The 12,832-nt window shown below is 44.5% G+C and overlaps 1 protein-coding gene across 1 annotated transcript; it reads right to left on the bottom strand.

The window, feature by feature from the left end:
- Positions 1–474: 474 nt before the first annotated feature.
- On the bottom strand, positions 475–4,635 carry LOC117011465 (2-acylglycerol O-acyltransferase 2-like; the record flags this gene model as incomplete). The annotated part of the gene is made up of 3 exons (XM_042780209.1): positions 475–689; positions 2,414–2,476; positions 4,416–4,635. Coding segments are annotated over 3 exons (462 nt in total), but the record flags the coding sequence as incomplete, so codon positions are not given.
- Between the last annotated feature and the right edge of the window lie 8,197 nt (positions 4,636–12,832).

The raw sequence follows: 12,832 nt of genomic DNA, 5'->3' as shown, positions 1-12,832 counted from the left end.
GACCCAAAATGACCCAAACTGGAGGGAAATCCTCGGGAGGATTTGGGGATTTTTGGGGAATTTTTAGGAATTTTTGGGAATTTTTTTCTTCATTTTGGTGAAAATTTTGGGAATTTTTTTGGCATTTTTGGGGCATATTTTAGGAATTTTGGGGGGTTTTTTTCTGGGATATTTTTGGGAATTTTTTAGGATTTCTTGGGAATTTTTGGGAGATTTTGGGGGAATCTTTTAGTGAAGAGTTTTCAGAATTTTTTGTGATTTTGGGGGGATTTTTTTCAGCTAATTTTATTGGAATGTTTTTTAAATTTTTTTGGAAATTTTGGGGGATTTTTTAGAGAACTTTTAAGAGAAATATTTTACAATTTTTTTGGTTTTTGGAGAAATTTTTTGGGCAACTTTTAGGCACTTTTTTTGGATTTCAGCAATTTTTTTTGCAATATTTTGGGGGATTTTTTTGCGATCTTTTTCAAAACCCCAAAAATGACCCCAAACCCCCCAAAATGTCCCAAATTACCCAAATTTCAGCCCAATCCTGACGAATCCCATCCTGCTGAGCAGCTGCAGCCTGAGCGCCCCCGGCTGCGCCTCCAGGGACTCGGGGGGTCCCCCCAGGGCGATCACGGCGACCTCGCCCCCCCTGGGCTGGGACAGCAAATGCTCCAGGCTGGAGGGTTCTGAGGACACCAAACCTGCGCAGAAAGTGGAATTGAAAGGGTTAAAAATAGCTGGGATCATGGGAAAAAAACTCAGAATTTATGGGGAAAAATATCTGGAATTATAGGAAAATAAATGGGAATTTATGGGGAAAAAAATCAGAATTTATGGGGGAAAAAAATCAGATTTTTTGGAAAATAAATGGGAATTTATGGGGAAAAATATCTGGAATTATGGGGAAAAAATTTTAAAAAAGGTAATTTATGGGGGAAAAATTCAGAATTATGTTTGAGGCTGGAGGGTTCTGAGGACACCAAACCTGGGAAGAAAACGGAATTGAAAGGGTTAAAAATTGCTGGGATGATGGGGAAAAAATTCAGAATTTATAGGGAAAAAATCAGAATTTATGAGGGAAAAACATCTGAATTTTTCGGGGAAACATATTTTTTTAGAAAGGGAATTTATGAGGAAAAAATTCTGAATTTATGGGGAAAAATATCAGAATTTATGGGGAACAAATGGGAATTTATGGGGGACAAATTCAGAATTTATGGGGGAAAAATTAGAATTTATCGGGGGAAAATAATTTCAAAAGGGAATTTATGGGGGGAAAATCAGAATTATTGGGAAATAAAAGGGGAATTTATGGGGGAAATGAAAGGGAATTTATGAGGAAAAATTCAGAATTTATGGGGGAATAGAAGGAATTTATGGGGGGAAAATATCTGAAATTATGGGGGAAAATAAAGGGAATTTATGGGGAAAATATCAGGATTTATGGGGAAAATATCAGGATTTATGGGGGAAAAATCAAATAAAAAATAGAATTTATGGTGGAAAAAATCAGAGTTTCTGAGGAAATAATATCTGGAATTATGGGGGAAAAATCAGAATTTATGGGGGAAAAAATCTGATTTATTGAGAAATAAAAGGGGAATTTATGGGGGAAATAAAGGGAATTTAATGGGGGAAAAAGAAAAAAATTAGAATTTATGGGGGAAAATTCGGAATTTAAGGGGGAAAATGTCAGAATTTAGTGGGGAAAAAATCAGAATTTTGGGGGGATGTTTTGCGAGTTTTGGGGGAATTATGAGGGATTTTTTTTGGATTCTTTTTTATTTTTAGGGATTTTTAAAGGAATTTTTGGGAACTTTGTGAGATTTTTGGGGGATTTTAAAAGGAATTTTTTTTAATTTTTTGGGGGATTTTTAAAGGATTTTTTTTATTTTTTCAGGGAATTTTTGGGGTTTTTTTTTTGGGATTTATGTTCTTAATTTTTTCGCACATTTTGGGGAAATTTTTTGGGTTTTGTTTTCTTTCCCCTTTTTTCTTCTTTTTTTTTCTTTTTTTTCCTTTTTCATTTTTTCCTTTCTATTCTCTTTCTTTCTTTACTTTTTTCTTTTTTTTTTCTCTTTTTCTTTTCTTTTTTCTTTTTCCTTTTCTCTTTTTCTCTTTTCTTTTTTTCCTTTTCCTTTTTTTCCTTTTCTCTTTTTTCCTTTTTTTTTTCTTTTTCGTTCCTTTTTCTTTTTTTCCCTTTTCTTTCCTTTCAATTTTTTCTCTTTTTTCCTTTTTTTTTATTTTCTCCCCACGATAAACTATTTATTTTTCCCCTACTGACCTCCTGCCATGTCTCACTCCAGAGGATCGGGAGGCGGAACCAGCAGGGCAGGGTGAGCAGGTGCGGGCCGCAGCCCCGGGAACAGAGCCCGAACCCGGTGGCCTCGATGCAGAAATTCCCGAACGCCCCCGCGGCCAGGACCCCGTGTGGGTGGAAGCCGAAAATGGAATTTCTGCGGGGGTCCAGCGGCGTCGTGCGGATCAGCTGCGAACGGAACATTCGGGAAGCTTTTAGGAATTTTTTTTCCCATTTTTTTTTCCATTTTTTTCTCTTTTTTTCCTCTTTTTTCCTGTTTTTTTTTCCCGATTTTTTTTCCCATATTTTCCGATTTTTTCCTATTTTTTCGATTTTTTTCCCCAATTTTTTTTAATTTTATCTCCCATTTTTTGCCATTTTTTTCCGATTTTTCTCTTTTTTTTTCTATTTTTTTTTCAAGTTTTTCCCCAATTTTAAATTTTTTTGCCATTTTTTCCTATTTTTTTCCAAATTTTTTTCCTTTTTTCTATTTTTTCTCTTTTTTCTGTTATTTTTCGATTTTTTCTATTTTTTCCATTATTTATATTTTTTTCATTTTTTTATAGACTATTAAAAATATTTTTTAGATTTTTTCCCCCAAATTTTAGATTTTTTTCCCTAATTTATTTTAGATTTTTCCCCAATTTTTTTTCGATTTTTTTTCCCCAAGTTTTTTCTCTTTTATTAGATTTTTTATTTCCAATGTTTTTCTCAATTTTTTTTCGATTTTTTCCCAATTTTTCAGATTTTTTCCTAATTTTTTTCGATTTATTTCCCCAATTTTTTTCGATTTTTTTCCCAATTTTTCCCAAGGTTTTTTTCGATTTTTTAATATTTTTTCACTTTTTCCCCAATTTTTCCCCAATTTTTTTCCCAATATTTTTTTGATTTTTTCCCAGTTTTTTAATTTTTTTTTCCCATATTTTCTATTTTTTTCCCGATTTTTTCCCTTTATTCTATTTTTTCTATTTTTTCCCCAATTTTTTCGATTATTTCCCCCTATTTTTTCGATTTTTTCCCCAATTATTTTCTGTTTTTTCTATTTTTTCTCGATTTTTCCCAATTTTTTTCGATTTTTTCCCAATTTTTCCGATTTTTTTCGAATTTTTTCTATTTTTTTTCTAATTTTTTTCGATTTTTTTCCCTAATTTTTTTGCATTTTATCCCCCATTTTTTCTTATATTTTTCCGATTTTTTTCCTTTTTCTATATTTTCTCTTTTTTTCCTCATTTTTTCTATTTTTTTTCGATTTTTTCGATTTTTTCCCCATTTTTTTTATTTTTCCCCATTTTTTCCTATTTTTTGCGATTTCCCACCTTTTTTCCTATTTTTTCTCTTTTTTTTTATTTTTTCGATTTTTTCCGATTTTTTCGATTTTTTCCCAATTTTTTCTTTTTTTTTCCCCCAGTTTTTTTTTGATTATTTTCCCCAATTTTTTTTCTGTTTTTTCCTCATTTTTAAAATCTTTTTTCGATTTTTTTTTTTCCCCAACACCCCCCAAAACTGCACTCAGGGACCCCAAAAATTCCCCAAACGCGCCCAGAACCCCCAAAAACTCACCCAGGACCCCCAAAACTTCCCCCAAAATCCCCCCAGGACCCCCAAACCCTTCCCAAACCTCACTCAGAGACCCCCAAACTCAACCAGGACCCCCCAAACCCCCCCAAAATCCCTCCAGGACCCCCCAAAACCCCCCCAAATCTCCACTCTACGACCCGAAACCCCCCAAAATCTCTCCAGGACCCCCCAAAACCCCCCAAATCTCCACTCAAGGAACTCAAAACCCCCCCAAAACCCCATCAGAGACACCCCCAAAATCCCTCCAGGACCCCCCCAAAACCCTCCCAAAGAACCACCAGAGACCCCCAAATCCCTTCTCCAACCGCCCAAAAAACCCAACCAACCCCCCCCCAGCTCCTCCCAAAATTCCACTCAAGGACCCTGAAACCCCCCAAAAATCCCCAAGACCTCAAAACCCCCCGAAACCCTCCCCAAATCCCCCAAAACCTCCCAAGACCCCCAAAAACCCCCCAAATCCCCCCAAACCCTCAAAACCCCACAGAACCCCCCCAAACCCCAGCCAAGAACCCCAAACCCCCTCAGACACCCCCAACCCCCCCAGGCTCACCGAGACGGGGAAATAATCCCGGAAGTGACGCCAGACGGGCCAGGCCCGCACCCAGGCGCAAGGGCGCCCCCCGCGGCGGGGAGTGTCCCGGTCCGCCAGCAGCCAGAGCCCGTAAAGGAGCGCGGGCAACCAGAGCGGGCCCCGCAGCGCCAGCGCCAACAGAGCCGGCACAGCTGCCCTGGGGGACACGGCACACGGGGAGTTTGGGGGCTGGTTTTAGAATTTTTTGGGGATTTTTGGGGGATTTTTTGGGGATTATTTGGGATTTTTTGAGGGATTTTTTTAGGGATTTTTTTGGAATTTTTTGGGGATTTTTTAGGAATTTTTTTTGGTTTTTTTGTGGATTTTTTGAGGATTTTTGTGGGATTTTTTTGGGATTTTTTAGGAATTTTTTAGGGGATTTTTGAGGAATTTTGGGGGAGGGTTTTTTAGATTTTTGGGGGGATTTGTTGGGAAATTTTTTCAAATTTCTTCGAATATTTTGGGATTTTTTGGGGGGATTTTTTGGGGATTTTGGGGGGGATTTTGGGGGGATTTTTGGGGTATTTTTTTGAGATTTTTTGGGATTTTTAGACTTTCTTGTGAATTTTTTGGGAAATTTGTGCGATTTTTGGAGGGATTTTTGTTGGGAGGTTAAGAATTTTTTTTAATATTTGTTGCATTTTTTTTCGATTTTTAAAAAAATTTTTCTCCATTTTGGGGATTTTTGGGGGGGGGAATTTTTGGTAATATTTTTTTATTTTTGAAGGAATTTTTTTTTTTAATTTTGGGGGATTTTTTGGGGATTTTTTGCAAATCTTTAATGATTTTTTTTGCAGTTTTGGGATTTTTTAGGTATTTTTTAGGAATTTTTTTTTTGGGGATTTTTTAAGGAATTTTGGAGGATTTTTTTTTAGATTTTTTGGGGATTTTTTTGAGAAATTTTTGGGGGATTTTGGGGGATTTTTTGAGGATTTTGAGGGGATTTTTTAGGGTTGTTTTTAGAAATTTTTGGGATATTTTTGAGATTTTGGGTTGGGTTTTTTTTAGATTTTTTTTAGATTTTTTTAGATTTTTGGGGGGGTTTTAGTGATTTTGGGGGATTTTTTGGGGTTTTTTGGGATGGGAAACCTCAACCCTGCCCTAAAAAGGATTCTGGGATAAAAATGGGGGGGGGGGGAGGGGTGGGACAAAGGGGGAGTGGGGGGGATTTGGGGCAGCCCGGGGGGATTTTGGGAACCCCTCCCGCCCAATTCCCTCCCCCAGAACCCCCCAAATTCTCAAAAAATCCCCCAAAAATCCCCGAAATGCCCCCAAATATCCCCTAAACCCCCCAAAATATCCCCCAATTCCACAAAAATTCCCTCAACCCCCCCCAAAATCCCCTCAATTTCAGACTCCAAATCCCCCCAAATTTTCCATCCCCCCAAAAATCCCAAAACCCCCCAAAAATCCCCAAAATTCCCCCAAATCGCCCCAAAATTCCCCAAAATTTCCCAAAACACTCCAAAATCCCCCCAAATTCAGACCCCAGAATCCAAAAATCCCAAAATCCCCCCAAAAGTCCCCTAAAACCTCAAAAAAAATCCCCAAAAAATCCCCTAAACCCCCAAAATCCCCCCCAAAATCCCCAAAATTTCCCTAAGACCCCCCAAATCCTGAACCCAAAGCCCCCTCCAAAATCTTCAGACCCCCCCAAACCCCAAAATCCCCCCCAAAAAAATCCCCTAAAATCCCCAACCCCCCCAAAAATCCCCAAAATAACCCCAAAATCCCCCCAAAATTCCCCTAACCCCCCCCCGAAAAATCCCCCAAATCCCCCAAATCCGGACCCTAAAGGACCCCCCAAATCTTCAGACCCCGCCAAACCCAAAAATCCCCCCAAAAAAACCCCAAAATTCCCCCAAAAAATCCTCAACCTCCCCAAAAATCCCCAAATTCACCTAAACCCCCCCAAAGTCCCCCTAAACCCCTCCAAAAAAATCCCCAAACCCCCCAAACCCCCCCTCAAAATTTGAATTTTCAGACGGAGGGGAGCACTCAGCGCTGCCTTAAAAAACTTTGGGGGGCACAAAGGGGGGGTGGGGGATTTTGGGGGAGCCCGGGGGGGGGTCGGGGGAGCCCGGGGGGGGGTTTTGGGGACCCCTCCCCACATTTTTGGGGGGCTCACCGAGCAGCAGGAAGGAGCAGACCCACTGCAGCATGGCCAGGGTCTGCAGGCGGCGCCGCTGGGGAACGCGCAGGGGGCGAAGCGAGGCAGCGGCATTTTGGGGAGGGGGCTTGGGGGGGTTTGGGGAGGTTCTGGGGGGATTTGAGGGGGTTTGGGGGGTTTAGAGGGGATTTGGGGGGGTTTTGGGGGGGGTTAGGGGGACTTTAAGGGGGATTTGGGGGTTCCTGAGGAGATTTAGGGGGGATTTGGGGGAGACCTGAGTGGGTTTGGGGGGGATTTGGGGAGAATTTGGGGAGTTTAGGAAGGGTTTGGAGGTTACTGGGAGCACTGGGAGAGGTTTGGGAGGGTTACTGGGAGCACTGGGAGGTTACTGGGAGCACTGGGAGGTTACTGGGAGGGTTACTGGGAGCACTGGGAGGTTACTGGGAGCGAAGGGTGAGACTTACTGGGAGAGCAAGCGGGATACTGGGAGCCACTGGTTTGAACTGGGGCGGCCCCTCCCCCTCCCAGGGGGATTTTGGGGATTGTGCAAAAGGAGGGGTAGGGGAGGGGGTGAAAGGGGAGGGCGGGACTGGGGATACTGGGCGGGACTGGGAGGGACTGGGATGGGACTGGGATGGAATTGGGATGGACTGGGGGGGACACTGGGATAGACTGGGATGGACTGGGATGGACTGGGATGAACTAGGATGGACTGGGAGGGGACTGGGGAGGATACAGGGACACACTGGGATGGACTAGGAGGGACTGGGATGGACTGGGAGGGACAGGTTTGAACTGGGAGCTCACTGGTTTGAACTGGTTTGAACTGGTTTGAACCGGTTTGAACTGGGAGGGGACTGGGATGGACTGGGAGCTCACTGGATTGAACTGGGATGGATTGAGATGAACTGGGAGCTCACTGGTTTGAACTGGTTTGAACTGGGATGGCACTGGGAGCTCACTGGTTTGAACTGGGATGCACTGGGAGCTCACTGGTTTGAACTGGGATGGCACTGGGATGCACTGGGAGCTCACTGGTTTGAACTGGTTTGAACTGGGACACGGCCCCACACACACACAGAGCACTGGGGCGGTCACGGCGTTTATTTGGGGTTTGGGGCCATACTGGGATGAACTGGTTTGAACTGGGAGGGGACTGGGATGGAACTGGTTTGAACTGGGAGGGACTGGTTTGAACTGGGAGGTCACTGGTTTGAACTGGGAGGGTCTCAGGGATGTCCCCAGGGGGCTCTGGTGACAGTCAGGGATGTCCCCATGGTGCTCAGGTGACCCTCAGGTGACACAGGTGACACTCGTGTCCCTCACACTCTCTCCGCAGGGCTCTGCTCCCCTGGGGACACCCCGAGGTGTCACCCACACCCGAAGCCACCTCCGGGTGTCCCCTGCTGCCACCTCCTGGGTGTCCCCACATCCCCAGAGTGTCCCCGTGTCCCCAGAGGTGTCCCTGTGTCCCAGAGATGTCCCCATGTCCCTCAAGGCCACCTCCAATGGTGTCCCCACAATGTCCCTGTGTCCCCAGAGCTGTCCCGTGTCCCCAGTGCCACCTCCAATGGTCTCCCCATGTCCTCAGAGGTGTCCCCATGTCCCTGTGTCCCATTTCAGGGTTGTCCCTGTGTCCTCAGAGCTGTCCCCATGTCTCTGTGTCCCATTTCAGAGGTGTCCCTGTGTCCCCAGAAGTGTCCCCAGAGCTGTCCCCGTGTCCCCAGAGGCGTCCCTGTGTCCCAGAGGTGTCCCCATGTCCCTCAGGGCCACCTACAATAGTGTCCCCATGTCCCTTGATGTGTCCTCCTGGGTGTCCCCGTGTCCCCAGAGCTGTCTCCGTGTCCCTGTGTCACATTTCAGGGTTGTCCCTGTGTCCCAGAGATGTCCCCATGTCCCCTGGTGCCACCTCCAATGGTGTCCCCATGTCCCCAGAAGTGTCCCCATGTCCCTGTGTCCCATTTCAGAGGTGTCCCTGTGTCCCCAATGCCACCTCCAGAGGTGTCCCCACATCCCCAGAGGTGTCCTATGTCTCTCAGGGCCACCTCCAATGGTGTCCCTGTGTCCCCAGAGCTGTCCCCATGTCCCTTGAAGCCACCTCCAGAGCTGTCCCCGTGTCCCCAGAGCTGTCCCTGTGTCCCAGAGATGTCCCCATGTCCCCTCAAGGCCACCTCCAGAGGTGTACCTGTGTCCCATTTCAGAGTTGTCCCTGTGTCCCCAGAGGAGTCCCCACGTCCCCAGAGCTGTCCCCATGTCCCCTGAAGCCACCTCCAATGGTGTCCCCATGTCCCCAGAGATGTCCTCATGCCCCGCAGGCCACCCCCAGAGCTGTTCCCGTGTCCCCAGCGCTGTCCCCATGTCCCCAGCGCCACCTCCTCCTCTCTCACCTCCTCCATCCTCCTCCTCCCACCCAGGTCCTTCCTTCTCCTCCTCCCCCTCCTCCTCCTCCTCCTCCTCTCCCTTTTCCCCTCAAACCCACTCCAATCCTTTCTTAAATTTATTTTTCCCCCAAATCCCCTCTAAAATCCTTTTTTTAAAATTCAATTTTCTTCTGAACTCCCTTTTCCCCAAAAAATCCATTTTTTATCGCCAAAAATCCCCTTTTGCCCCCCAACTCCCACCCCAAAATCTCATTTTTTAGCCCCCAAAATCTCCTTTATTCCCCTAAAAAATCCCGGTTTTTCCCCCGAAAAATCATTTTTTCCCCCAAAAAATCCCCTTTTTTTCTTAAAAATCCCCTTTTCTTTCCCCAAAAATGTTTTTTCCCCTCTTTTTACTCTGAAAATCTCATTTTTTACCCCCCAAAAATCCCAATTTTACCCCCAAAAATCCCATTTCCTCCCAAAAAATCCCTTTTTTTCCCCATAAAATCCCATTTTTTTTCCAAAAAATCTGGGTTTTTTTCTCCAAAAAATCCCCTTTTCCCCCAAAAATCCATTTCCCCCCAATTTTTCCCAAAATCCCATTTTTTACCCCCAAAAAATCTCTTTTTTCACCAAAAAATATCTTTTTCCTCAAAAAAATCCATTTCCCCCTCAAAAAAAAATCTCATTTCAACCCCCCAAAATCCCATTTTTCCCCCCAAAAAAATCCAATTTTTCCTCAAAAATTTTTGTCCCCAAGAACTCCTTTCCCCCCCGAATTTTCCCAAAATCTCTTTTTTTACTCCCCAAAAATCCCATTTCCCCCCAAAAAATCCTTTTTTTCCCCAAAAAAGCCCATTTTCCACCCATAAAATTGCATTTTCCCCAAAATCCCTTTTTGTCCCTAAAAAATTCCATTTCCACCCCGAATTTTAATCTCCGAAAATCTGTTTTTTTTCTCTCCCCAAAAAAATCATTTTCCCAAAAATCCTCTTTTTTACCCCCAACAATCCCTTTTTTTCCCCAAACCAAAATCCCATTTTTTCCATCAAAAATCCCTTTTTTCCCATTCTGCCCCCCAAATTTTCACCAAAATCTCATTTTTTACCCCCAAAAAATCCCATTTTTCCCAAAAAAAAATCCATGTTCCCCAAAATAATCCCATTTTCCCCCACCAAAATCGAGTTTGTTTTTTCCCCCAAAAAAATCAATTTTCCCAAAAAATCCTCTTTTTTAACCCCCCAAAATCCCTTTTTTTTCCCCAAACCAAAACTCCCATTTTTTCCTCAAAAATCCCTTTTTTCCCATTCTGCCCCCCAAATTTTCCCAAAATCTCATTTTTTACCCCAAAAATCCCATTTTTCCCAAAAAAATCCATTTTCCCCAAAAAATCCCATTTTCCCCCCAAAATCAGTTTTTTTTTCCCCAAAAAATTCCCCCTTTTTCCCAAAAATCCACACCCCCCCAAATTTTCCCAAATTCTCGGGTTTTTTACCCCCAAAAAATTTCTTTTTACCCCAAAAATCCGTTTTTTCCAAAAAAATCCCATTTTACTCCCAAAAATCCATTTTTTTCCCTTTTCCTCCCAAATTTTCCCAGAATCTCAGTTTTTACCCCCCCAAAATCCCATTTTTTCCCAAAAATCCCGTTTTTTCCCCCAAAAAATCCCCCTTTTTCACTCCAAAAATCCCTTTTATTTTTACTCAAAAAATCTCATTTTTTACCCCAAAATTCCCTTTAATAATGCCCAAAACTCCCATTTTTTAACCCCCAAAAAATCCCATTTTCCCCCCCCAAAATCCATTTTTTCGCCCAAAAATCCCCTTTTCCCCCAAAAAATCCTGGTTTTTGCCCAAAAAATCCCATTTTTTCCCCAAAAATCTCTTTTTTCCCATTTCCCCCCAAATTTTCCCGTATTCTCATTATTTTACCCCAAAAAATCTCATTTTTCCACCCAAAAAATTCTAATTTTCCCCTCGAAAAATCCCTTTTCTTCACAAAAAATCCCTTTTTTTTTCCCAAAAAATCCCCTTTTTTCCCCAAAAATCCATTTCCCCCCCCCAAATTTTCCCAAAATCTCGGATTTTTGCCCCAAAAGGATGCTCTGAAGTTCATACACATGGGCAGGAGATGAAAACTCACGACTGGGGACGTGGATCTGGCTCTGAAATTAAAAAATGTGGAGGTAAAATTTACAGTAATTTTATGAATACAAGCCGCACGGACTATAAGCCGCATCTCTGGGTGTTGGCAAATATTTAGTTCTTTGTCCATAAATAAGCCGCACCTGATTATAAGCTGCTCTGTCATTCGCAGCGAGGACCCGCGTGCAACAAAGTTGCCAAATAGTAACTGAACCACGGTGGGGTGGGGTTTACTGGCTCGGCTCGGGCTGTGCAGGCTCGGCCCGCTCGGGACTGCCGACGGGGCCAGGTGGCCCAGCCCGGCGCTACCGCTTGGCGGGGCCGTTCGGGGCCGGCCGCCCCCTCTGGGCTCGCTTGCCCTGGCCCGGCGCTGCCCCATGGTGGCAGGCAGGGATGGAGCCTGCCAGCACGGAGCCCCCCGCTCCCGTGGCGGCGGAGGCGGGTGGGGACAAAGCCCCCCGCCTCCTCCCCGAGCTGCGGCGATGGCGGCATGGGGCCCCCGCCGCCTCCCTGAGCCGCGGCAATGGTGGCATGGGGTGCCCCGTCTCTCCCCAAGGCTGCAGCACAGGAGGGAAGGAGAGAGCTCTCACTCCTCTCTCCCCACCCCCCGTGCTGCCTGCAGGGAGCCAGGCTCCACCCGTGGCGCAGCAGAGTAACAATTTGTAACAATCGCGAAATGCCGGCTTTTACTGGCAGGTGCTCGGCTCGGCACCCTGGCTGGCACTTCTGAGGTTGTAAATGTCAGAAAATTATTCACATATTAGCCGCTCCTGAGTATAAGCCGCATTTCTGGTGTGGGAGCAAAATCTTAGTCAAATTGGTGCGGATTGTATTCGTGAAATTACTGTACTTACAGTGTTCTGATTCAGCCATGGGATAATTATGTCATCATTTACTATATCAAATAATTGGAAAAAGCACTGGAAAATAAGTATTTTTAAACGAAGTTTAAAAAAGTGAATAAATTTAATTTAAAAAAATGTGTAGTAAAAATATAGCAATTTGAACTTGTCAAAGCTCTTTGATAATGAAGCGTTGCACCCCAGTCCCGTGCAGTGCAGCCCAGCTCTCCATTTGAGCCCAGAGCTGCCAAGGGTTAGGGCTGGGATGAGCCTTCACCCAAAACTGGCTCCAAGACTGATTGGAATCAATCCAGAACAGGGTTCAAACACAGAGCAAAAACTCAAGGTCAAAGCCAAACCTTCATCAGCTTGGATTGGTTTTAACACTGAATTGAAGCAAATTTGCTCATCCTGTGACAACACTGTTACCATGAAACTTTCCATGAGCTACTAAATCACCACATTCCTATCCTGAAATGCATTGCCAAATACTGTTGTGAACTTGCTCTGCCTCTGCCCGCTGCTCCTGGGGCTGCTCTTGGCCACGCAGCCTCAGTGGGAGCCAGCACTGCCTGCAGCCCCAGCGGGCTCCCCAGGACAAGGCCCAGCAATTAAGAGGCCAATTAAAGCACTGGGCAGCAGCAGAACCCCAGCAGAGTCATTTGGATGAGCATGGACTTGCCACAACTCCACAGCAGCATGACTATGAGCCAGGTAATCAATGCTATGAGCAGAGTTTTGAGAAAACTGTGGAGAAAAATCCACAACTTACCGTCTCATCTGATACAGCTTCCGAATCCCAAAATAGCAGCAGACCAGGACAAGGGGCACAGTGAACAGTGTCACTACTGTGCCTATCATGCAGGACCTGCTCACGTCCTGGGGGCAGACAATTCTTGGAAGGCGCACTGGATCCTGAGCATATGTTCCTGTTTCA

This window comes from Catharus ustulatus, unplaced genomic scaffold (assembly GCF_009819885.2).
Source record: "Catharus ustulatus isolate bCatUst1 unplaced genomic scaffold, bCatUst1.pri.v2 scaffold_62_arrow_ctg1, whole genome shotgun sequence".
In the NCBI taxonomy this organism is placed as follows: domain Eukaryota; kingdom Metazoa; phylum Chordata; class Aves; order Passeriformes; family Turdidae; genus Catharus; species Catharus ustulatus.
This window is presented reverse-complemented; position numbering and strand designations above follow the sequence as displayed.